At 43.2% G+C, this 27,494-nt stretch overlaps 1 protein-coding gene across 5 annotated transcripts in view; it reads right to left on the bottom strand.

Moving 5' to 3' along the window:
* Positions 1–27,494, bottom strand: part of MCF2L2 (MCF.2 cell line derived transforming sequence-like 2) — a 154,359-nt gene that overhangs the window by 35,915 nt on the left and 90,950 nt on the right. For all 5 annotated transcript variants that reach the window (XM_036388655.2, XM_036388658.2, XM_036388656.2 and 2 more), the window contains exons 16-18: positions 4,411–4,477; positions 3,171–3,286; positions 2,386–2,455 (exon numbers count right to left, since the gene is read on the bottom strand). In XM_036388655.2, the coding sequence (XP_036244548.1) occupies positions 2,386–2,455; positions 3,171–3,286; positions 4,411–4,477 (253 nt within the window). The remainder of the gene's footprint in view (positions 1–2,385; positions 2,456–3,170; positions 3,287–4,410; positions 4,478–27,494) is intronic.

Raw genomic sequence — 27,494 nt, 5'->3', positions numbered from 1 at the left:
CTGGCTCACTTGTAATTTAGCTCATCTGAAGATCATGCTCTAAACGAGGTCAGGCAAAGTGGGAGGGAGAACAAGAAAGGCATTTCTGGCTCATCTTTTACCAGATTCTGCTGCCATGTGCCAGGAGACAAAGCCAGAGAGAGACTCCACAGGCTGTTTCTCCCATCACCTGAGATGCAGGGTTTAGATTTTTGGTGACAGCTGCTCAGGTGACACTGGTGGAGCTGGGAGGGTGTGTGGGGACATGGCAGGGGATGGAGTGACTCTGGCACCAGGGTGTCTCACTGCAGCTCTCAGGATACTTTCAAGCAGCTCTGGAATCAGGGCTGAAAAGGCCCAGTGTGATCAGACAGGGTAAAACTCTTCAAAGTATGAATTTTAAAAAAACTGTTGTTGTGGCAGGACAGTCACACCCATACAAAGTGGGAGAACCTACAAGAGTGTGAGTTCCTCCCAGAGCTCAGCATCACTTGGAACAGCAGCTGCTTCTGTTTGCCCCTGTCACTGCAAGCACGGCCATAACTCACAGGGCAGCCAGAAGCCACTGCTCAGCAGGAAGGCATAAAAAGCTGCCAAATCATGGGGAACACAAACACACAACCAGACTTTTGTTTGTGCCTCCCAAAGGCAGTCCAACAGAAACAACACATTTCTGGACTTCGTGTGGCTTCTTCTAAAAACAGAACATAAGGGCAGGAATCAAAGGTGCTACTGTGTGAGCAAAGGCATCTCAAGAGAGGAGCTTGTGCTTTCTTAGTGTGAAATTTGAACTAGGGAGAAAGCAAATGCACAATTTAACCTCTTATTTGATAGATTTAGTGTGGTTTGATGAGGCCACAGAAACTGATGAGCTAAGGTGATGGAGGGACTGGTTTTCTTTCACTTCATACTTGAAACCTCAGCCTTAGTGCTGTTTTCATATCACTGTTTTCATTTCATATTTCATATTCATAGGACAATTGTGTTTAATAGCTCTTTTCACTGAGAGACAAGCTACAATATTTAAATATGGAGTTTGAACCTCCTGCAGAATCAGAACATTTCTATACCAAGAATTTTTATTTAGCTGCATTCTTTAGGGATATATGCAGCACATGGACTATTTTACATTTCTTGGGTTTCAGAGGTCTGCATTCTTCAAAGACTGCTTTTCCTCATTTGCATAATTATTTCACCACAGTATTTTCCTGCCCAGCATCTGAATTCCAGGACAACAACATATGCCTTAGTAGTGTCATTTACTCAAGCTCTAAATGCTAAGTTGTTGAACAGAGAATAATCCAGTAGACATATAATCACATTTACACTTGTATGATTCTCTCCAGCCTGACCTGTTTGTAAATTGGAAACGTACCCTTTGCAAGTATCACATGTTCAAATTCCCATTAAATCTTAGTAATGTGGCAGTGCTCAGCACCTCTGACTGGTTCATCTAAATTTGTCTGTATTTAATGTGTGCTCTGGAAAAGCAGCAAATGCTACCTGTATTATACAGTAGAAGCAGGAGGTACCTTTGACTACAGTGGGAAGATTTTCCCATTTCTCATGCCACTTCCATTTCCTGTGCAAAACACAGAGCCTTATTCACAGAGTTTTGTCAAACCCTGAAAGCAGTAGCAAACCACCAAAACAGATTTTTTTCATTAGTAGGGCCCCTGAAGGAGTGCTATATAAACAAACACCTTTGGTTGTGTTACAGGAAAGAACGAATGGTCAGGCTGAGTGGGGGAGGAGGTGGAGGAGGGACATCACAGGGAGCTCTTGGAGAGAGCTGAGCATTTGGGCACTGAGAGTCACCTCAGCAGAGGGGAGAATCCCACTGGGTGAGTTATGTGGAGAAGTAAAGGGAATCGACCTCACAGAGCCTTTTGGGGCTGGTGGGGTCCATGCAAGGACAGCAGCAGAGCTGGGACAGTTCTAGGGGACCAAGTGTCCTGAATTGTGCAGAGAAGAGAGAGATAAGATAAAGCAGGAACAGGATGTGTTGTCTGCACTCAGAGCAGCCTGCTGTGACACCAATACCATCCTCTGCTTATTTACTGCAAGGTGGTGTCTGGGTTACATCATTCTCCTGCTATAGATGTGTCTGATATGAAAAGCATGGCAAACATTTGGATCACTGTTATTGGTTGTTTTTTTTCTTTTAAATGGGACTTAAAATACTTGTAAAACACTGGTAACAGATCTCTACCTGTCAGTAAACCAGGTAAAGGGTCAGATATCAGAATATATGCTTGGTAACAGTGACTTAACTTGGGAATATCTGCTTAGAGGAGTTTCCCTCATTCACAAAAGCAAACAGACTGAAAAGATGGGAGTAAATCTGTAAGTACTGTAGGATAAGACCATAGATATTCATTCAAACCTGAAAAAGGGTATACTTACTCTTTTCAAAAAGCATCGGGCAAGAAGCTCAGGGTTTTCAATGCAATTTTCTATCTCCTTAAGGAAAATCCTGAGAGGGTGAAAAAGAGAGTAAAGAGTAATGTAAAATCCCATTCACATTGTATGTTAGCTTGCGTAAATGCAACTTAAAGCCTTCATTTTTGTAATATGAGGAATCAATGGGGAAGGTAACACACCAAGAAATATATATTTTAGAAAAATGGGATGTGGCTGCCACTTGATTCCCTAAATCACAAATATTATCATATTTTATCTGCTACATCTGATTCCGCTGGCTGTTGAATTTTGTTTCCAATCTGTAAACCAAATACCTGCTTTCCATTTGGGTATGAGGAGTTTTCAGAACAGCTAGAAAAGACAGGAATGCTCTGTCAGATGTAGTTGCTCAATCAGCAAGCAGTGAAAATATGGGATGTAGTCCAAAGGCTTCTGCAGTGACAGTGAATGCACGAAACTTTTAGGGAAAGAAAGATTGGGCTTGCAAAGGGAGAGGAATATTCTTCTCCAAGTGGAAGACACAATCTTTGAAAATAATATCTAAACTGGAAAATAATTTTTTCTACTAGGTATTAACTACTCTGGCATAATATTAAGACTTGCAAAAGAGATTTTTAAAATTTATTTTGTGCAACTATTTGTTACATCTTACAGGCAATTATTATTCAAAAGAATTCCTAAATTCCCACTTTAGTTACAGTGACAAAAAAGGACTGGACATGATGGTGGCACCCAAGGATGCAGGACAACCACCATTTCACAGGTACCTGTTGTGGAAATAGTAGATTTCTGGGAGGTTCCCGAAAAGAATTTCCTTCTTGTTCTGAAGTGCAGATGGAATCAGATGTACTAAATTGGGATTGTCCATTTCTGAAGCATACCCCTGCAGGGAAGAGTGGAAAATAAAATCAGCCTGTTTTTACCAGGGAAGAAGTACTGTGTTCAAGGCACTGGAAAGCCCCAAAGTTCATGTGCTTTTGTTCTCCACAGAGCAAACAAAGCTTCTCCCATGCCTGCTGCTTTGCTGCTCCCATGAATTCCTGATGCTTCTGATTTTCCCCAGAGATTTTACCCTGTAACTGTGCAAACACATTTTAACCACAAATGAACATGTCATGAGGTTAAGAAAAAAATGGACAAAATTATGTCTCTAGGATTCAAAAGCCATTTGGGTCATGTAGGGATAGAGACTGCTAAGATTGACAGACAGATATCTTTCTGCTACCCTGCTTCATTGCACAAGAGTTAGTTTGGATTTATTTGTTGGACTATTTTTTTTGTTTCTTGTAAAAACTGTATTGTGTTTCTTCAATAATAACTTTGAGAAAAGAACATTGAGACTTTAAACTCAAGAGTAATATATCAACTATCAGAGCTGCCAGCTCCCATGGAACAAATGCAATGAAGAATCAACTACACATCCCAAAAGTCCCACCCAAATATAAGCACGATTGATCCCTACTCAGCTTCTGTCCTCCCACAGACTGGGGCCCTCAGACTCCACACACACTGAGTATTCTGGTATCCTGTCAGTTTCAAAAGCTCAAGAATTATATTTGCAGCATGAGCTTTTTTTCCTGTGTTCAAGCACAACATGAGACAATAAAGAAGAGCAGGAGGGGTGCCTTCCTCTTCCCTAATCATTTTCCAAATGCAGATTCACAGAATTTAGTGTCTGGCCCCATGGACATCAAAGTGCTGCTTCTGAGACCTATTGGTAATATTTTGAAAAGACATCATTAACTCTTTCTCTGTCTATAACTTTCAGAACCATGTAAACTGTCTTTCTGTGGGCTTGGGCCAGAGAAGATGCCTTTTCCTTTAAGGCCTGAGGAAGGATGTTCAAAACATCCTTCCCATTCTCCATCTCCAAGGCTGAGCTATCTTGCCAACACAGCCTGTGTGTTATAAACAGGAGGTGGGAGTGCTCAGCCCATGAAGGATGTGCACCTGCACTGATGACTTAGAGGTAAAGCATCAAAAAGTAATTTCAGAAGAGTTTCTTACCTCTATTATACTTTGAAGTTCTTCTACATAAACCCGCTCTGTTTCTATCAGCTCATTGATTATGTGGCTGAAAGACAAGAGGTAGAGAGACATAATGTTAACCACGCACATGTGAAAGAGAAAAAATAGGATTCCTTACACATTCCTGTTTATGCCTTCGACTACACACAAAAACCCTCTGAAGGTCATTTCTCAGCTCTTCAATCCTGTGCCTTGTTGATAAGATTAAAAGACCTAAGCACATCTTGGACCGTAATTTTTTTCAGCTCATTTTAAACTTCAGCTTAGATTTATCTGTCATTTTTATACCTGCAAACTGGAAAAAAAATTTCCCAAGAAGAAAAAAAAAAAAGGGTTTTTTTTAAGAATAACTAATACTGAATAAAATGAAATTGTACTTCAGAGCTATGCTAATGTTTCTGTTTCATTTCTTTTATAAAATAAACAAAATCAGTGGCTAGACTTCCTTCCTTTAGTACAATGCAAAAATAGGCAATAAGATTATGTCAATCTGAAAATATGAAAGTAGATTAGAGTAAAATATTTTTACTACATTTTGAACATTTCATTTCTAATATTAGTTTAATGCTTCTAGGTAACTTGAAGATATGTCTTGAAGATTCCTGACATTTCACAGAAACATGAATGTAACCAATTAACTTTTGAACAAATAACTAATTAGATTTTAAATAAAATTGCATTAGATCTCTTATGTTTTTATGCATCAAATGTTCCATATTATCTAGAAAGTGTTGTCTTTAGTATTGTTACAAACAAAGTTTTCAGGGTAGCTCCAGAGGTGTGAGCAGTAGGAAAGGACAAGTACCTGGTGTTCTTTTCCTGGTCTGTGCTTCTTGAGAGTTTTTAAGCACAGCTATCTCAAGCCAAAACACATCCCCAGAAGGACACTAGGGAATAATGTCTAGAGGAACTGGAGTGTGGCCAGCCATGAGCAGCACACAACCTGAGGCCAGTACAGTGTAGGCAACTCTTGGCATCAATAGCAGCACATGCATTCATCCAGCATCTCCCTGCACACACTGCCTGTGCCTGCTTACCTGGCTCTGAATGTCACACAACAGCCACACCATCAGCCTGCTTACCTGGCTCTGAGTGTCACACAACAGCCACACCATCAGCCAGACCCTGCTTACCTGGCTCTGAGTGTCACACAACAGCCACACCATCAGCCAGACCCTGCTTACCTGGCTCTGAGTGTCACACAACAGCCACACCATCAGCCAGGCCCTGCTTACCTGGCTCTGAGTGTCACACAACAGCCACACCATCAGCCAGGCCCTGCTTACCTGGCTCTGAGTGTCACACAACAGCCACACCATCAGCCAGGCCCTGCTTACCTGGCTCTGAGTGTCACACAACAGCCACACCATCAGCCTGCTTACCTGGCTCTGAGTGTCACACAACAGCCACACCATCAGCCAGGCCCTGCTTACCTGGCTCTGAGTGTCACACAACAGCCACACCATCAGCCAGACCCTGCTTACCTGGCTCTGAGTGTCACACAACAGCCACACCATCAGCCAGACCCCGTCAGCCCTTTAGATTATAAGTCATGACTGTACTGTTGCATCCCCTCTAAGGGGATTTCCTTATTCTCCACAATATTTTAAGATGTCCTTTTTGAGGTTAACAAAACAATCACACTTCTGCAAAAGCCTCATTTGAATGGTTTGGTCAAGCATTTGAAAATATAATAGCCACATTTCAGCTTGCAGCTTGACATGCAAAAGCACTGAGTAAAATGTTACTTGGCTACTACAATAGATTCACTGGTTTCCTTTGGACTTCCCCAGTCCTTTTTCAAGGAAATGTGGTTTTGCAGGCTAGCTGGGGACCACTTATTCAGGTCTCAAAGGCTATTACTCCTTTATGGACCACTGCTTGAGAAACATTATGAATACTGAGAAAACCAGACCTTACCTTCAACTGATGTTTCAGATTTTGTTATAAAATAGCTGGGATTTCATAGCTGTCTTGGCATAATGCCTTAAATTGGAGTGTCTAGCACAAGTAGGGCAGTGGGTGAGGGCTGTACCAGTGCTCCCCTAGCCACATTCAGGTCCCATTGGCCACTCTTGCACTGGCTGTGGGCTCCTGGTGACTCTCTCTGCTCCCCCTCAGGTGTCCCTAGTTTGGGAGACCCCCTCCCCCAGAATGTTCCACTGCTGATTGTGCCAGGACTGGAGCTGCTCCATGACTGTCATGGGCAATGAGGAGAGCTTAGCACACACCTGCTGCCAGTATCACATTTAACAAAAATGTGAGGCAGCAATTGACAGGATTATTGTCACAGGCAGCTCTTCCCATCCCCTTTTCCCCTTTGACATGCACGACTAGGTTAGAAATAATTTCTAGTGTAACTGGGATGTGTGAGGTAAAGGGGCAGGGGAGAACTTCCACACTGTATTGTTCATTCATTTCAGAGAAATTTTACAAGAATTTGAGGTTTGCACGGCAGCAGTCCAAACACAACAAAACTCTGAGCTGGCTGAGGTTTATGGGCAGTTCTGACAAGGATAACTCCTCACCAGGATCATTCCCAAGCAAACTGGCCATCTCAGCAGGGATGGTAAAGGATTAGGCATCTAACCTAAAGGTCAGAATCTGAGAAATCCCTAAGGTCCTCTCTGTAGGCATCCTTGTTGCTAATAAAACTTATTCCACTCAAGTATATCTCCTCCATGCCCCATGAAACAAAGAGATTCATCAAACCAGCAGAGTTAGCCAAAGGTAGAATATTCTGGTCCCAGAAATACCTGACTCAGTAGCTTTCCTGGCATGGAAATAGTGATGTGCACTGCTCAGGAGGTCAAGGTCAGCTTTCCCTCTGGAGGAGTTAAACATGTCCTAGCAGAGGGAGCTCAGCAACCACCAGCCTGGCAAAGCCCTGAGTATGGCAGGGCCCCTGCTGCCACCCCTGCTTGACAGAATTGGGGTGTGTTTGTGGCAGGGATCACACACAGACTCACTGATACCATGTTGTCAGATGTTCCTCCAGCAAAGGAAACTTCTTGGTATGGAACTTAATTACAATGCATGAACTAGCTCACATTTCCTTGAATGATTGATCTGGGTTTCTAAGGAAACCCTGTGGCCTTGGATACACCACGACCACATTTCCCACAAGGGGGGTTTTACAGAGGTGCCATTTGGGCTGTTTTTTCTCACTTCAGCAGCTGTGATATCCTGTGGCCCTGCAGCACCACTAAGATCTCATACATTGAGCCACTTTCCATGACTCCCAGCTTTGAGAAGCCCTGAAGTGCCAGCACAATATGGATGATAAGAAAGAGAGAGTAAAAAGAAAACAATTTCTGCTTTGTCAATAGTGCTCTCTCTGGCAAGTTAGTCATGCCATGCTGCAGTGAAGAAAAAATATTATTTTACAGAGGAAGTTCCTCAACAAGGATTAGAATGTAGGAGCTGCAATGGACAACAAAGCATTGGAAAAGACTTGTTTTTAGCCAAGGTTGTAAGTGAAACCTTGAAACTGAGGTAAAGTCTGCTATTATCTATCACCCTTGACTTTTAGAGATGCATTTCTCTATCAGCCCCTGCCTGTGCTGGTATTTAGATCAAAGGTCGTTATTTATATCACTTTGGACTGTGCAAATAGCAATTAGCAGCACTGTTGTTACAAGTATAAACTTACCCTGCACTGTATTGTGTTGTTGCAACAAAATTGTGTCAGTAGGTATTTCTGAGCTGGCTTCTTCGGGTAACTGAGAGCACACTTCTAGGAAGGGCCTCACCACAGTGACCATAAAGCAGACACATATCAGACCATTTCATCTCAGTAACTCTTTCTCCTTCCTTCTTCTTTAACAACAGAAGGAAAAAGAAACAATTGAACAGCTGGCCAAGCTCCCCAGGGTTGTCAGGTCATTCTGCAAGTCTCTGTCAAAATAATTTTGGCAGGATGGTTTCTCTGCTGTGATATGCTGCCTTAAAAAACCCCATCAAATATAATGAAACACTAAGCAGGAATATTATCCAGAGATTACCACAACCTATTAATATCTCCTACCACCTACCCTATTAATATCTCCTGTGGCTAAATCTCAATTGCTTTGTCCTCATACAGTTACTACTTGTGCATCCTGCTCAGATGACAATATAAACTAATTCAGGATTTTTGTTTCCATAGCTGTGTTTCTCTGACAAACTCATTGGCTCACCTCCACTCACAGATCCTGTTTCTATGCCAGGATTTGCTATCACACATGTCTGTCCTGATAAGGAGTCTTTTCTCAGAAGAGGAATTGAAGCCATCAATTAGAATTAAACCAGGGAGTTTTTCTGAAAAGAGGCCCTGGCATAAATCATAACTGGTGCTCCAAAATTATTGTGCTGCAGAAAACCTGACTGCATGACAGGTGTGGAACCAGCAGAAATGGCAGTCATGCATAAGCTCTCCATACCTGTCTTACAAAAACACATGGTGCCTAGTAGATGGAACAGGAGTACTTTCAACAGCCAGAACAGCAGAAAATGGGTATGCAAGAGCAAACTATTTAATTTAATAAATTAATTTTAAAAACACTCCCATCACTTTTATAAATATATCTAATATAGATAGAGAGCTAATTAAATTGAAAATACTGTCTCTTTTAATACCCAAGGCTTCAAACACAATAGTAAAGACTGAAAGAACCTATGTGCAGTGTAATGGAAACATAAACACAGAAAAAATATATCAACATTGGATAGATTTGGACTTAAGGGAAATCAAAGTGAATAATTTACTGGCTTGCAAAAATGAGCACAGTGGTAAAAACATCCCTGGCCCAGCACTCTGGCTAGTTCTAAGTACTGTGAAATTTCTATTTCTGAATGTAAATAAAATTTAACAAAACTACCATTTATTCTCAATGGTATCTTCTTTGTAGGTAGTATATGATGAAAGTCTCATTGTTGCAGTAGAAACAGAATCAGCAATAAATATCACATCCAGTTTTGAATTAGAAATCACTACAAGAAATTCTAAGACTGGTCTAATTGTAAAATCTCAAAATTATCTCAGTGCTGTGGAATGAAAAGAAATGACAGCATGTCAATAGCTGAGTAGAAGAAACTTCCATTCCACCTACATAACTGCATTTAAGAGGATTTTTTTGTTGTTGTTTTTCACAGTGCTAAAAGGCCTTTTTCAGTAAAAAAGTATTCTCAACTGAGGTTATGCAACAGCTCAAGTGAAATGAAATTTGAGTAATGAGTCAGTTGCTGTACTTTCCCCCCTAAAGTGTAAATGTAATAAAAGATCATTCTGGACGTAGGAACACTTGTTTCAACAGAACTTGTTGTTAGTTGATACAGTATTTGTTAGTTGATACAGAACACAGTTCTGATTTCTCTGCCATGTACTCTTTTTTTTGGTTGGTTTTCTTTTTGTTTTGTTTTGTTTTTTTTTTTCCCAATGCCTCAAAAGAGCAATGATTGTTCTTAAAGTGCATTTCATGGCTGCAAACAAAACCCAACTAACCCAACTTTGAGAAGCATAAGGGACTTAGGTAATACACTTCACCCCATCTCAAAATTTGTGCCCTTTACTGAAGTTATTGTAGTTGCCTGTTGCAATGTGTAATGGATTTGCTCCAGCTGTTGTGGAAGTTCCTCTGAACAGAAGGACTGCATCTTTGTTAGAAATATATTTCACCACCAAAGTCACTATTTATAATATTTTGCTTCTTCTGAAATGATCTGAACTCTTCACATAAATGGAATTGTCCCATATTCACTGTTCCCAAAACAAATGACCTTGGGGAAATATTTTTATATATCTTAATTAGTTGACCTACATTATAGGAACCAGAGCACAGTTGTTAATGGAGAGGTAAATTAATTAAATCACCTACAGAAAGGAATAATATGAATAGAGGACTAAAAGTTACACAGGAACTGTTTCTCATCTCAGCTGTGCATCTACACTGAAAAGATGCATCTCTGAACCTAAATTTGAGCTACCTTTATACAATGTGGATGCTACAGACTGGTCCTTACTGTGGGCCAAAATAACAGCCCACATAGCTGTGTACATATTTTGTCAACTACCCATATTTGTGAACTACCCATCAGCCCCCCCTCATGATTTTGGTTTTAATCTTGCAGCTCCACTGTTTCTGTTTGGTCATAAAGATATATTTATCTCTGTGATACCTCAGCATTGAGTAATCAATTAGCTAAGAGCAGATGAATAATTTATATACAAAAATAGTGTAACTACTAAGAGTTATTAGTATTAGGTCATATTCCAGCAGATTGTAGTAGATTGGTAGTAAATTGAGATCCATAGAAACTACTACACACACATGCTTGTGAAATATCTGATGCAACTGAGACACTGCAGGTTAACAAATTGCTCCCACACTGTGCAGACTTCCAAATAATTTCTTTGTTTGCTTGAGATCATGAGTATTTACATGCAGGCCACAGAATTAAATTACTTACTCAGATTTCAATATTCTTTAGAAATATTACCCAGTCAAAAGAAAACGTGGTGATTTCCTAGGGCCAGGCAGATCTAGTGCAGCAGCAAACCATATTGCATAAAGGATTTAAAGTGAGGACAGAGAGGAAGACATAATTCTTCATTACACTTCCTTAAGGATGGATTTGATCTGCTGAACTGAAACCAGTATGGGTTACCAGCCAACAAAGGAAGATCACTGTTTTTTAAAATGTAGAAATATAAATATATGCACATATGCATAAAAGTAATTCATATACTAACACTGACATTTATTCTCATACCTCTTTCTAGATAGTAATGATTAGAACATACCTTATGAATATATCAGTCATATATATATACATATATTAGTGAGATATATATATAGAGAGAGATAGATAGATATATGCATGTATCAGTCACAACTGATATTCAAAAGATAAGGCCTCTGGAATGAAGCACTTTAGATTTTGCATGTCCTACTCATGAGGGAAATTCACTGGGTTTTTATGTCCTGGCAGTAATTTCTTCCTGGCAATTTTTTCCTTAAAAGTTGAAAATAGAGCAGGTAAAAAAAATCTCTAGATATTTAATAGTTTCTGACTTCTGAAAAAAAATATTTAACAGCCTTTTTTCTATGCCCAACCTGACTTTTAAGACCGCAGCTACTTTCAGATTACACGCTGTGTGCTTTTTCCGTTCCTTTGTAGATGCAATACAACAATATCCAAATACCGGTTGACCTCATTGAGCAAGAAATCTGATAAGGGCTGACAGTGCTGTGGATTTTCCCACACAGGGTGGTAAAGCACTTTTTCAATAACAGCAAAAGTTACAGCAAAAGTGGTAAAGCCCCAAAACTTTCAGACAGACAAGACCAGAAATATTAAACCCAGAAGTAGGTTAAAGGAAATCTAAGGGAAATTGTTCATACAGAGAATTCATGCTGACTGCTAGAGCTCAGGCTCTAAGCAAACCTAAACCTAAACCTAAACCTGAACCTAAACCTAAACTTAAACCTAAACCATGCCCACAGCCTTGCTCCAAAACTCTCGGCAGTCTCAGGGGGGATCCTTGCTGTGGGTGTCTTGGTGGGACAGAGAAGGATTTAGGCACATGTGACTCTGGTCCCTACAGATTCCTACCCCATCCTAATCTCCCACTGCAGAGCACCTCTGATAGTGCTGTGACTTACATGTGTCATGCCTGTGGTATCCACTTGTCCCCTTCCTGTCCCTGCAAGGACATTCTGAGCCATTTTTGATTGGGATACAAAAGCTTAACACAGAACTATCATTTACTTCATGTAAATGGCAACACAAATTCTATCCTGAAGAGCCAACTTGTTCAGGAGAGCAGGAGAAGAGCATTAGTGGTTTTGATTCTCATGGCAGATCTGCCTTTGAAAGCTCTTTTCTGCAAGACTTTGTAAGGTCATTTGGATAGAATGAAGAATTAGTTTTATTAATAAAATTAATGACAATTTTTCTTACAGACAGGCCTGAGTTTTTGCTGGAGATGGCCGACCAGGGAAGCTCATGTTGCACTTGGAAGTGAGAGGATAGGTTTGGGGATGATGCCTCATCCTTTGAGGGTCTGTATTTCAAGCACTGGCACAGGCTGCCCAGGAAAGTGGTGGAGTCACCATCCCTGGAGGTATTTAAAACTTGTGTAGATGTGGCACCTGGCGACATGGTTTAGTGGTGGCCTTAGCAGTGCTGGGGTAATGGTTGGACTTGATGACCTTAAAGGTCCTTTCCAACTGAAATGATTCTATGGTTCTATGATTTCAGTCTGAGATATAACCCTTAGGAAATTCCATCCTGCTTCTTCCTGTAATAGGACACAGCATTGTGCCAGACTTAGATCTCTGGTCCTCCAGCCCAAACTCTAGTGTATCTTGGGCCCTGCTTTTAAATACCCTCAAGAATCAGTATTCTTTGAGACCTGGGAGAAACAAGCTCAGGTGTTACTTACAGGATAACAGCAATGCAACAGAGAGAGAAAATTCTTACAAGCTCAAATGGAGTTTATGAGAGAAACTGGAACACATACTATGCTTTAGTTAATCTCTTCTTGGCACATTTACATCAGTCAGTAAGTTGTGAACTACCACTCTGAGGACAAACATCCCCTTTTTGTGTGTCACACATCCTCAGCCACGGTAATCTGGGCCAGAGGGGCAGGCAAGGATCCTGCCATCTGCAGCTACCACACTCCACCCAGCAGGGACTGGGAATCACAGCTCTCAGCAACATCCACATCCATTTACCGAACTATACTTTGGGCAACCCTGTCGGCCACACCCCAAAACACTGCTTGCAGAATTTAATGATAAACTTGGAGAAAGAGGGAGAGACACATATGGAGGATATTCCAAACTTAGAAAGAAACTTTAGAGAACTGTCAGATAGACTCCAGCTGGAGAACATGGTCAGAGGGCCACTTTACTCAGCAGGAAACTCAGAGGGAAACTCTCACAACTGCAGATTGCACGAAACTGGAAGGACATTACCCAGCATTTGGGTTTCTTACTTTTTTCTCTAAGCAGCTGCTAATGGGGGATGTCTAAGATAATACAATGGGATGGAGAGATTTCTAGGCTCATCCACTGCAGCCCTTCCTACCCTTTTCTCCTCAGAAGAATAGGGAGCTTGGTTTAACAGCCTCAGTGGCTGTTGCAGGTCTTACACAAGCCTTGGCTACATGGGAAATGCCTTGTTTGCCACTCCAGTGTTTGTAGCTAGAGCTGGGGCTGGGCGGTTGCCTGGCAGAGGTGAGAGCTCTGCGCCAGGCACGGCTCTTACAGGGGTTGGAGCTCTCGGTGTCCTCTGCCCACACAAGAAATCTGGTCTGACAGACTGCTGGGGGAGCAGAGACAAATAGAACTTTGGCACTTTTACCACAAGAGCACACTCAGGGTCACATTGTTTGGCTCTAATGCAGGTCAGGTGCCACAAAGGCAGGACTGTCCATGCTAGTTTGTCCAACATAGCTATTAACCAGGGAACAGTATTTGAAGACACGTTTGTAACAACTAGAAATGCAAATAAAGCATCAGTGTCTTCCAACTAGAGGCTACAGAGAAAGATCAGCAACAGTGTATTGAATAATCTGCATATGCACAGGAACTTTGCAGAGTCTACAGAGGAGCTGCTGGACAGACAAGTCATACTATGTACTGTCCTTTCTAGACTCATACATAGAAAGAATGTTTCTGCTGGATGAAAAAATCCACATGAATTTTCAGAAGTGAATACAGAATTCTAAACATGATTATGTCACAAATCTTCCAAACCTAGTTATTATATTCCCAGTTAATGAGCAGCTTGTTAAATGCAGGAAATAAAGTCAGCAGTGATTTACTGCACAGTGCAATTGATAAATCACTGCTCCATTGAATCACTCAGTACATGGGACTGAGTGATCTCCCATCTGCTGTGTCCTGTCTGCTGCTGTCCTGCAAACCGTGCAATTATTTAGATCAGCCCAGTGTGGGTGCAAGTCACTCACATCTGATTAGGCAACATGACGTGCTCTTTGTGCTGTTGCAAATAACAATGTGAAGTGCTCAGCACTCCTTCATGAGCTAATTGACACACAGGAGCTGCATGTTTTTAACTAGAATTTAAAAACAGACTCCATTGAAACTGGTGTGAATGTGCAAAGGGAAGGCTTTGGCAGCTGTCTGGAGAATTTTACACTCAAAGAGGTGTGATTGCTCTCGGTTTGTTTCAGTGGCTTCCCAGCCTGGAGACTGTCACTGTTCAGCCCTTTACAGAGAAAGCAGCACCACCTGAACTTAGGTGGTATAAAATCACACCAGTGCCTCTCCTTCTCCTTCCCCATCCATCAGCTGATAACACTGACAACAGGGCTAATTTCCTCTGCTCCTTGGCTTGCTCCTGTGTTACCAGGGATTTCGAGGCATTATGTATTATGCAAATACATAAAAGCAAAGGACTATCGACTTGCCATGTCAGAGCAAAGTCAGGTTTTTATTGAGAGATGAACAAGCTACAGTTAAGGGAGAAACAAACACATAAAACTTCAAGTCCACATGTGCTTCTTCAGAGAAGATGCATCCAGTCCTAAGCCAGCACAGAGCTGCCTTTCTTTGCAAGTGCTCTGTAAAGCCTGAGTTGGATCAGGGGTGTGAGGGAGCAGACCTTTAGTGCTGGCCTGGATAGGCAGAGGAAGAGGAGGGAGATTGCTGCCCACTGACTATGTGCTTGCAGAAATTTTCAGTGCTTTTCAAGTGGAGCACATGCATTTCTGTGACACAGGACAAGACAGAAGATACTTCTGATGCTAAACACCCCTTATGCCTAAACCAAATCGACCATCCAGGATGTGCTTGTGGCCAGCTGCATTCCAGGAGCCTGCCCAGAGCCAGCAGGCAGCAGAACAACTGCACAGAAAACAAGTTGAGGAATTCCTGGAATTTCTGAAGAGCATTAAAATAACCTTAGTATCCAATAGCAAGCAGGTATGAGAGATAATAGCCAAAGTGACTGCTTAATGCTCTTTGATATTCGATTAAGTGCAAATTTTGTAAGAAAACATATTGAGAGTGCTTTTTGCAGCTTTCTTTACCTCCCAGACTCTTGGGGAGCAAGGACACAAGGACACAAGAACTTCAGGAAGCCTCCAGAACACTCAGTCAACTACTGCATTGTAACAATAAGAAATTTTTTTCTCCTGTTCATAATAATTTTCCCAGTTCCCAGAAATATTTGGAACTCTAGTAGGAATGAATCTCTTCTTGCTATTCTACACAGATTTCTATCAGCAGCCAGATCTCCCTACATGGCAGCATACACTTCACTTCAAAGATCTTTCCAACCCTTTAGGCTGTAATTAGACTTGTAAATGCTGGAGCCAATCTGCCCAACAGGAAAACTTCTCTGAAAACAAAGATTTTGTAAAGTTGAAAGAGAGGATGGCAAACAAGAAATGGCTTGTGGCTTCTTGAAAATTCTCCTGCTGACTAACTTGCATTAAGTCTGGTGAAAGAAAACAGCTCTCTGTGCCTATTGATAAAGTCAAGAACATGGTTTGTCTTTTAAAATGTAGACTCCAAGTTCTTCCCCTCTACCAGCCGGAAGTTTTCATGAGCCTGGAAATTAGACTGGAAGGATATGCTGTTGGGCTCCTACTGTAACACTCACCAAAATCACCTTCTTTCAATTGTAACAGAAGCCTTATATTACACTATTTTATGAAATTTGTTATCTATTTTTACATTCAGGTTATACATGTATTTCCATTCATTTACACACTGAATGGAAACCTTTGCAATGGATCCTACTTATGGAAAGGGGGGAAATTGTTGTCTGGTCTGGAAAACAAAAGGCTTTGGGCTTTGGCCTTTTAAAATATAAAGGGGGCTTACAAGAGAGAGACATTTGCCAAAGCCTGTAGCGACAGCACAAGGGGCGATGGTTTTAAACTGGCTGAAGGCAGATTTAGATGAGATATCAGGAAGAAATTCTTTACTGTGAGGGTGGTGAGGCACTGGAACAGGTTGCCCAGAGAGGCTGAGGATTACTCATACCTGAAAGTGTTCAAGGCCAGGCTGGATGGGGCTCTAAACAACCTGTTCTAGTGTAAGGTTCCCTGGCCATGGTAGGGGAGTTGCACTACAACATTTTTGGGTCCATTCCAACCGACACTATTCTATGTTTCCAATATTTATCTCTGCCTCCTTTAGAGCTCTGCATCTTTGGCCAATAGCTAATGAATTTAGGAAACTGTTTTAGAAGTTTAGTTCTGTCCTGCCATCCACAGCTGTGATGATTACAATAAGCACTTGGACACCAAAGCTTTCAGTAGCACTCCCTGAGCTACTAGTATTTTTGACACCAGTCTACACCTAAATTTAGCAATTCCCAGACCTAATGTCAGCACAACTTTGCTATTGCTGATTTAGAATAGGGCTCTGGCACAATATTCTCATTCTCAAAATAGCTTCTAATTCTTTACCCAGGGCAGAAGTGCTGTCCTGCTCTCCCCACACAACCTGATGATTCAGTAATACACTTATTCTCATGTTCAGATGCACAGACTGGATGTCCCCAGACCTTGTTAGATCAATAACCCCGACAATTAGATAGACTGAATATAAAGGATTCTAAACTTAAATAATATCCAAATCTACAACTGGAACCTGTCATTTAAGGGGACAAGCACCTTCAGGCACCTTCAGGCTGCAGAGTCCAGGATGTGAATACGCAAAGTGATGGCAGGCTGCTGGTGTGCAGAAGTGATTCCGGATGCTCCACAGGTTTCCTCAGTATGTAAAGCACACTTTATGTGCATGTTCAGAGGACAAGCAGTGAGTCTGGACTGTGTACATGCTTGGAGATTATTTTGCATGTGTACAGAAGTGTTCCATGCATACATGATAGCTGAGGCCACTCCTTAGTCTTAAACTTGACTCTCTTTCATTAAAGTCACAAAGATAGTACCTCAGACTTCAAACCCTGAACTGGTCATTCATGAAGTTAATTCTGTCTGAATATAAATGTAGCAGGGGTTACTGTCTCATGAGAATTTAATTGAGGAAGGAGGGGTTATGCTGCTTGTGTGCCATGCCTCACCTGAGTACAAAACCACCAATGCCTTGCAATTTTCAGCTTATTATTCAGCAATAATAGACCTGAATGAAGATGAAACATGAATAACATTGTAACTCCTGCCACTGTACACCAATCACTTCAAGATACACATTGCTGTGCTTGTAAGGGATCTCTGTCAAGGCCATATTGACCACTCACTTGGAACACCACAACCACATGTAAGATTTGGGGGATCATCTTGTGAAAAGAGTGAAACTGTGGTCAGAAAGCCTTGGAACAGATGTCATACTTCTGTTTTCAAAAAGAAGCACTAACACCGCCCAACAATCGTCCAGCCCTTGTTGTGAGGTGGACTAGAAAAATGCTGGGTTTATCAGATCCAAGCAAATCAACCAGAAAAATATTCCAAATTTACAGGAAATTCAGTTTCCTATCTGATGGGGATTGCCAATATCAGCTTTCTGGATGGAGTTTCTTGATCAGTTTATCCACTCCATAACTACAAAGGAACAACTGAGCATCTTTGCATGCTCCCAGTCACTCCATCCTGCCCCCTTGCTCACATTTGACAGCGAGTGTACACCAGCATGCACACTCAGGTAAACTGGTGAGCAAGAGGAGATGACCCAACTCAAAACCAACCTCACAAAAAAGAAAAAAGTCATACCAGCTGCTCAGGTGCCAGTCCTGTAAAAGGGACACGAAGGGACTACATGAGGTGGGTGTGGGGAGAGAGAGAAAAAGGTGCAGCAGCAGCCCTAAATGAGCTTAGACTGGTTGTGAAACTATTTTCAGAATAGATCTATGAATCAGATTTCCGGCCATAAAATCACACCACAGAGCAGCCAACCAAATCATTTCCCAACAATAACACTTGAGCATAAATAGAATAATACCCCAGCAAAGGAATCAATGCATGATTTGGTCAGTTTCCTGCAGGAACAGGCTGCCTAGTGCCATTTGTGCAAATAAACAAGAAAGGGTTGCCTTGCTTGAAATTTTGTCAAAAATGCTCAGCTCTGTTATACTTACAGTCTAAGCACAGTCATGTGATTGTGAAAGACTTTCACACTTCTTATACAAGAAGCACCTCAAGGATACACAGAAAGATGCTGGTTTGGCTCATCAAACAGAACTGTGATTCTGTATTTTTAGATTGCCTTTCCATTGATTGAATATCTCTTCTCATGGATGTTTGGCCTGGGCTATACTGAGCTGCACTAGACAACACAACAGGTGCTGGTGGATCAGCGGATGCCAGTCCCTCTGTTGGGATGGGTCTGTGGGATGAAGACAGCAGCAGCTGGGCCAGAAGCACAACTCCTCTGAGAGCACTGTGTGGCTTCCTCAGGGAAGTAAACAGAATGTAAAATGGACTTCCCTTCCCTTCCCTTCCCTTCCCTTCCCTTCCCTTCCCTTCCCTTCCCTTCCCTTCCCTTCCCTTCCCTTCCCTTCCCTTCCCTTCCCTTCCCTTCCCTTCCCTTCCCTTCCCTTCGGATCAGAGATCTGTCATTTAATGCTTCTGAGCCTTTGAATCAGAAGCATTAAATGACAGATCTCTGATCCCAACCTCCTTGTGCAAATACATCATTGGCAAGCAGGCTTCTGTGCTACAAAGTATTTTATGGAATTTTCCGCCAACCTTCCTCTTCCACTGGGCAACAAGAGCTAAACCATGTTGCTCATACAGTAGGAAGCAATAAGACCACAGCACCTCAACACAAATCTGCAGGAATTACAAACTATTCTACAAAACAGTAACACCTAGGTATTTCTCCATGTTCTGTTGAATCTTATCAACTCATTATTTACTCTGAAATAGGGCCTGAGGTTTCCAGCTGGATGTGAGGCCAATGAGTGGCGCATACAGGAACCAAACCCACAACCTAGGTTGATGTTGGTGCCATGGTGTGACGGACTGAGTGAAATGGAAAGGCTGTGTGGGTGCAGGGATGCACCTGCTAAACCCCCATCCCTACAAACTGCACTGTCCCACATCCCTACACTGGTAAACCACGCTACTCTCTCGAACAGTGACCTGAGTCTGTGTGTGCAGGGCAGCATGATTACAGCAGGGCAGGTTTCCTGGGGAAAACCACGTGTGAGGGGCCTCTCACAACAGCCAGCCACACACTGCTGCCTCCTGCCTTGCTGGCCTAGAGACACAACCAGCTCTGCACCTCTGCCAGGGCTCACTGGGCCTGAGATAGCTGAGAAAGGATGCTAAAATGTAATTTATAAACAAATAAGGGTGGCGCTCTGAAAAACTCTACCTACCAGCATCACTGGAAGAAAAAAAAGAAAAGGTGGAGCTTAATTTCTAAGTAAATCATAAGTCAACAGAGGACTGAACAAGATTTGGTTTAAGACAAGGGAAATGAAAAGGGGAAGGGAAGTGGAAAGAGAAAAAAGGAGGGGAAAGGGGAAAGGGGAAGGGGGAAAGGGGAAAGGGGAAAGGGGAAAGGGGAAAGGGGAAAGGGGAAAGGGGAAAGGGGGAAGGGGGAAGGGGGAAGGGGGAAGGGGGAAGGGGGAAGGGGGAAGGGGGAAGGGGGAAGGGGGAAGGGGGAAGGGGGAAGGGGGAAGGGGGAAGGGAAGGGAAGGGAAGGGAAGGGAAGGGAAGGGAAGGGAAGGGAAGGGAAGGAAGGGAAGGGAAGGGAAGGGAAGGGAAGGGAAGGGAAGGGAAGGGAAGGGAAGGGAAGGGAAGGGAAGGGAAGGGAAGGGAAGGGAAGGGAAGGGAAGGGAAGGGAAGTCCATTTTACATTCTGTTTACCAAAAAATAAAATCTATTAAGAGATACAGATAGAAACTTTCCTACTGCAATTTCGGGTCAGAAGCAGGAAGAAGTGTGATTACTCCCGTGACATCAATTGGAGAAAATCCAGATCAATCAAGATGGGACATTTGCAAGGACAAAGAAAAGGTTGTGGATCCTTTGAGCAGATGTCACTTTTCAGGAAAAAAGTGGACACAACTGTATGACAAACTCAGTTTCTTTGCAGTGCTGATTAGAAATAGTCAGTTTTGTTCAATAATTGAAATATTTCTGACTTTGTTTTCTATGGACCCAGTTCTTCAAATCTTGTAATTATGTCTGAATGATGTTTCCATATAAACACACCTTAAATTTTAAAGTTATCTCTTGATTTTGAGAATGTGACTCATTGAAGCTATATTTTCTGGAAGCTGCATTATCCAGACACAGATAATGCAGAAATTACACTTAAAAGTAACAAAGAAGAATAATGTATGGAAAACAAACAAACAAACAAACAAAAACCCCATCACGTTTGTGAACTAGGGAAGGAACCAACAATTATCATTTTGGCAAGAAAAATGAATGATGCTTTGTTTTTAAGGTTATTTCTATCGTTATTTAAACACTGCTCAGAAAACATGCTCCACAATGACTACAAACTTCTCCTTCTGAGGTGAAATGCAGATTGCACAGAATTATATTTCATCTTACTCCAGAATCAAACAGACAACTAAAAGTCTGGGAAGGCTGCTATAAAGCATTTAGTCATACTAAGACACACAACAGGAGAAAGGAGAGATCAAGTGAAAAACTCCTTAGGCCTTGAAGCTTCCCAAGCAAAACCTGTATTGCAAAACAACACATCTTTCCTTAGGATCACCAGCTGCTCAGGTTTTACCCTTGCTCTACTTTTGCTGGGTGACCTTGACAATAGTATTCCTATCTCTATTTTCTCTCTTGTGTGTGAAAAGAAAACAATTCCTTGCCTCACAAAGACGTTGTCAGATTTATGGTTGCAAAATGACAAACAGGCCCTAATTGTCATGATATGCAATAGTTAAATTTCTATGAAGTCAATGATGAGATCAGGAATGATTCAGATCAATCACAGTCATGTGAAAGAATTGGAGATACACAATGGGTTTGTGTTTGATATTTTTAGACAGTGAGAAATCTATGATTCTGTGATTCTATAAAATTACACAAGGCACAGCATTGTAGTGGCTTTTCAAGTGAATTTGAATGCCATTTTTAACCCAGTTTTTCTGTTTACAAAAGTTTGGCAAAAGTGTATTCAATGAAGGCACGTTCATAGCACTTTCTTTGGTTTGTTTTTTAAATACTTCTGTCCCAGTCCTACTGTCCATGGAGACTGACTCACTCTTAGTGTTCTTCAATGAATCAGGCATTCCCCTCAGGCTGGTGTAAGGAAGTCACCAAGATTTGTAAGGAAGGTAGAAGAGAAAAAGAAACCCTAAATCTCGCTCTTTTTCACTCCTCTGAAGATTCCCAACAGCAAAGTGAGACAAACAAGTTTCACTGTGACCTACAAACTAACTCCGCAGCAATAAGATGTTATTTGGCACCTGGGAGATTTAGAAGAGCAATTAGCTAAACTTTTATGGCGTCCCCTAAGAAATTTTTAAGATATAAGTGCTTTTGAACTTTTAGCACATCACTTTTCTCACTGTGAGTGTCAGCGCATGACAGACAGAGTTTTCCCAGGTCGCACGCTGCGGTGTCTCCGCGCCAGCCCCCGGGGAGCAGCGCCGCGGGCGGGCCGGGTGTTTGCGAGCAGCGGGACAGCCGCCGAGCCGAGCCGGGAGCCCGGGCCGGGCGCGGGGAGCGCAGGGGGCGGAGCCGGTGGCTCCCGGGCCCCGGAGCCCATCTGCTGCCGGGGAGCGCCGTGGCCCGGCCCGTCCCTGCTGCCCGAGGAAGCCAGCGGAGGAGAAAGCGGCTCTGCGGCCCCTTCGGTAGGTGAGGTGCGGGGATCTCTGCTGGGTGTCGTCCCGCTGCCCCTCGCGCTTTCTGAACTAAGAGCAGCCGGGTTCTTGGTGCCTCTGATGGCTAAAGCGAGTGCCGGGTAATTGAAAGTAGCGAAAATATTCCGAATTTCTAAATGCTATTTTTTCTCTTCTCTGCCTGGCTTCAGGGATTGTAAGAGCTGGTCTGTTCAGGGGAGGAGAGTGTCTCACTTCTCCGCGTTTCAGGAATTGCGGTTCCCTGCTTTGGACAAACGAGTTTTCCAACTGCTTTGTTTCCAGGGTTTCGGTGCAGACCGCATCCATTAGCGCCGTAGGCGCTTGCCCCTCTCCCGTCCTAAAGAAGGGTCTTGTTGAGGTTTGGGAGTTCAAATTCCTGTGATAAACGAGACCCAAACTTCAGTGTAGTTTTGATGTCTGTTCTGCGTAAATTTTAGCAGATTCCCCCCAAACCTCTGATTGTCTGGCAGTCGATTATGTTAAAAAAAAAAAAAAAAAAGGCCAGAAAAATTTCAGGCTTTTTGTGGTCCTTTCAGGGTCTTTCTCATGCCCTGAGCCTTGGAGGGAAAACTCGCGGCCGCTCGAGCATTGCGGTGAAACAACCCATTCAAAGGCGCGCCGTTTCCTCCCGCCCCTTGTTCCAGCAGCCCCTCCCGGCTTCCTATTCCTCCAAACTATTTTTTTTTCTGCAGGAAAAGTATGGGTATTTCTTTTTCTTCCTTCACTGTTCCCACACAAGAAACTCGCAGATCCAGCCGGGAGTTTCTCCGCGCAGCCCTGCGTTGCAACACGGGGACGCGCCCCCGAGAGCGCCGGGACTGCCGCCCGCCTGCTGAGCGCGGAACGTGGGCACGGAGCTGCCTCCGCCCCGAGCAGTGTTTGGGCACCCCGTAGGAAAAATCGGCAGGAGAAATCACATTAGGGAAAAGAAGGAGAGTGAACGATTTCAAAAAGCGCGTTGGCGCGAAGCAAAGCTTGAAAAAAAAAAAAAAAGTATCTTTTTTTTTGTCTTTGCTCTTGGCCAGGCTGCGGAGTTCCGGAGGGGGCAGGCTGGCGGCGGGGGGTGTGCGGGGACGTGTCCGCCGGCTCCCGCCTTTGTTCCCCCGAAGGGGCGCCCGCAGCCGCATGGCTGGAAGCTGTTCCCTGCCTGCCGCCCCTCCCAGGCCGCTCCCGGGCTCCGCGGGTGCTCCGGGAGACGGGGATGGGGGAAGGCGCGGCGGGGAGGATCTCCATCACTGAGCTGGGGGCTGCGGGGCTGCCGGGAGACGGCAACAGCCAGCGGGGGAAAGCCCGTGGGGACAGCGGGGTGTCCTCCAGCCCGCGACTTTCCCGGTATGTTCCGTTCTCCTGGGTTCCGAAGGTTTCGGGAGAGCTGGGGGATGCCCTCGTTGCCGCGCCGGGAGGCGAGCGCGGGGCAGAGCCGCGGGTTCGGCCGGGCTGGGGGCGGCGGGACCCCAGGAAAGGGAGAACCGCAGGGCCTCATCCGCTCTGCAGGGAGCACAGAAAACACCTGAGCTCTTGGCGGGACAGTAGCTTCGTTAACTGCTTTTGCATGAGATCTTGGAAGTACCCGAGATGGGAGATGTCGGTGTGATCAACTACACGGAGTGCAAGACAATGATAAGAAGCCCTGTAACTATCTTGACTCGGCAAGGCAGCTCAGAACTCGGTACGTGCTGCAGCATCCTCAACTCCGAACTACCCAGGCGCATGCCTGAGGATCTCTTAGCAGCAGTGTTGAAACCACCAGTGCAGCTGTTGAAACCTGGTTTGTATGATGCTGTCTTGTTCTCACTTCTCCTCGGTACTTGCATTTCTTCTAGCAGTTGGAAAGGCAAAGAGTCTAGAAAATGAACGGATTATTTTTTGAAAGGAAAAATAGCTGCAATCTAAGGGGTTTTTGTTGAATAGGGCAGGAGACAGCCACTGTTGATAACAGCTATGGAATATTCTAGCAGTATTCCAGAAGCCTGGACTGTCACGTAGAGCTGTGTGTTGCTCTGGTATTATGGAAGTTACTGGTTGTTTTTCCCAGAACTAGTTTCATAGAAGTCCATCATTTGTTATATACAGAAATGTAGTATTGCAGTAAAAATGTGGGCTTTTTTTGCAGGCAAGGGGTTTGGAGTTTGTTTGCTTGTTTTTCTGCTTAGAAATTCTGCTTACTCGTTGTCTTCCACTGAGTGAAACAAAACTGTATCACTTTCTGCTTGCTCTGAGATCCCAAATTATTGAGAAACAAACTGGTTGCTCCTGCTGCCCAAAGCAACAGTTGGGACAATCTCTCTGACATCTGGCCAAACTGGAGGAGTGAGTACTGATGCTTGGAATGGTAATTCACCTACAGATTAGAGAGAAGCATGTGGAAAACCCTGCAAGTCATGGCTTATCATTGGAAATGCCAGTGGCTGATGTGTTTGGTGTCACTCTGCACCTACAGTGTTACAGCATCCAGGATGTACTGAGTGTTGCCTCTGCCATGGTTTTATCCCTCTGTGCCTGAGTAGTTGTCCAGGTAATCCTCTACCTTGAAGATGTTGATTACTAGAAGTACAGAAGTACTGAGGGGCTTTTGTTGTTGGGAAGTCTCCCTGTGGCATTGCTGTTACTGCAGTGGGTCTGGCTGGGACTTGGGACTGGCAGAAAGAGGTGGAGGGAACCAGAACATGATGGATGAGCATTGCACTACTGTGATGGATGAGCATTGCAGTACCAGCTCTTCCTTCCACATGGCACTTGCAGAGTTTAGTCAGATATCTTCCTTAGCTTCCTAGGATGTGCACATCTCAAGCAGACCTCAGTAATAACTAATCTTTAAATTCCTGTGGAAAGCAGCATGGCCTACCTCTGTCAGATTGGTCAGAAGTGAAAGCAGGATTTTTCTCTGATAAAGGAGACATATATTTGTATTCTTTGCATTATTTGGGAGATTGTGGTCCAGATCCTGAACTGAGATCTGTGAATTCCTGAGTCTTCAGACACTGAAATAACAGTAATGGATACTAGAGGTTCCACTCTATCATAGGTTTTCCATGTAGGACATTTGTCCCGGGCAGCAAAGGGGAGAATGCTGTGGAAGGATCTTTGAAAGATGACACTTGACTTAAATTTTATAGTCAATAGGGAAACCACCACCATGCATGGAAGTAGGATGATGACATGCCTTGATTTGGGAGTTGCAATGTTTTCAAATGAACCTGTCCCAGTCCTGAAGTTTACTTGTTGCTTGGCTGGCTGTGTAGCCTGATCTTCAACTCAGAATTGTGGCTTGGACATGCTGTGGCTGCTACATGCCCAAATAACTCAGAAAATATAACAGATCCCAAGGATGCTTAAACAACCTGCAAACAGATGACCTCAGAAGAAGGGAATGTTGTTGTAAGCAAAAGCAACTTAGTTGGCAGGGCTGTAAAAGTGGGACATACATGTACACACTGCAAGGACCACAGGCTGTAGGATTTCCTGCCTTGGCTTTCTGCAAAGCAGTTTCATGAGGTCAAGGTTGACTGTCTGGTACCAACTCCAGATTTCTGAATGTAGTTTAAAACTTGAATAAAAAATGGTCCCTCAGATCTCCCAGGAATGTTGCCATGCTCTGAAGGTTCATGATCACCTTTCAGGTGCAGCAGCTCAACCTCACCAACTCCAGTGAGGCAGGAAGTTGGGAATAAAGAACATCTTTTGTCAACGAGCATATGGTTGGAGGTGCTTTGGGACATGGCAGCAAAGGAAGGGATTTTGGTCCTATGCATTTAGAGCTAAGGAAAGTTTCTTCAAACTGAACATGCTGTTGGTCTGCTAAGACTGCTCACATTTCTTCTCCCATTATATCCTGCATCATTTGTTTCTTCCAGTCTCATCTCCACTAAGACCTGAGGAGGCTTGTCAGATAGAACAGACCTTTTGTCTTAGGGCAGAAAACTTAGTTTTTCTTGTACTTTAAACTGCTACTCATCAGTAGCAGTTCACCAACAGGGCTGCAGCCCTGTGCCCTCAGCCCTCGATTAGCTTTGTTTTTGTAAGGAATATGAAACAGACAAAGGAAGGCTGAACTTTCTGCTACTTGACTTAGTTAACTAAAGGATGCTTAGTCTTTAACATTGCACTGTGCACCAGACTGTGCAATCCATGTGTTTTACTGTTAAAACCACACAAAGCACTTTCACACAAAGTGCTTTCTTCCTTGTAACTTTCCTGACTTTTCAGTAACATATTTAGTCACTACATTTTTAGTAGGAAAACTTCTAGTAGGTAACAAGCGCAGCAAAGATACCATACCTATGACTAATTGTTTGCTGAGGTTCCAGGTGCTTTGTCAGCTAGCCCTGAGTAAAGTCCTGTGGTAATTACAAATACTGGCTTTCTAGTGCATTGTTCTCCAAGTTCAACTTTCTAGAACGATCAGGCTTCTTTAGCGACATCTTTGCTTTTTGTTCTTAAGTCATCCCTGCCTTGCAAGCCTCTGCTCCCACCTGTGTAGCTTCCTTCTGCAGTCCACAGACTGGTGTTTTGTGGATCTCTCTCACTGAATTGCATTTGTAGTTTCTACTTAACTCCGTTCCACTAAACTCCTCACAGCTTCCTCACAGCAGCTCCTAATCAGGTGCTGTGTGTATACAGGCGCTGTAGGTAGTTTGTTACATTCTTGGCCTAATATTAATCTTGCAAAGAAGTGTGTATGTGTATATACACACATATGTACAACAGACATGTATTTTTATATATGTAAAAATATTATTTTACTGGCTCTTGATGTTATTGACTAATGTCATCTATTATCCCTTTCTCCTAAGCTGAAACAAGCACTTCTGCTTAAATGCAAATGCACTAGTTCCTTCATTTAATTTACAAAGACTGTTACCTCGGAGAAATCTCACTCCTTATTAAACATATTGGGAGTGTTTAGCAGCTCCTTTGTTTGACTTTTCTTATCTGATTTGCATCTTGAGGAACTCTTTGGTTAGCCCTCCGTTTTGCGGCTTGTTGTGGCTGCTTGTTAGCAGCTGTCAGGGAGGGCACTTGAGCCATGATGAGCTGGAACTGCAGGATGCTGTTCCTCGGCAGCTGCAGCTCTGTGTTCCTCCTAAGTGCACGGGGTGGGCAAGGAGGGGTGCTTTGCTTTGCTTTGCTTTGCTTTTCTGCCATGAGCCTGTGCTCGTCCCGCTCCCCATATTTAATAACAACTAAGAGCAGGCAAGTATCTCCTGTTCAGTCCCTGCCCTTGTTGCATTGCAGAAGAGGCCTGTATAAAAGCCAAAATTCTCCTTAGTTCCCACAGAAGTAGGAGAGGACTAATG

Source organism: Molothrus ater, chromosome 10 (genome assembly GCF_012460135.2).
Source record: "Molothrus ater isolate BHLD 08-10-18 breed brown headed cowbird chromosome 10, BPBGC_Mater_1.1, whole genome shotgun sequence".
NCBI lineage: Eukaryota > Metazoa > Chordata > Aves > Passeriformes > Icteridae > Molothrus > Molothrus ater.
This window is presented reverse-complemented; position numbering and strand designations above follow the sequence as displayed.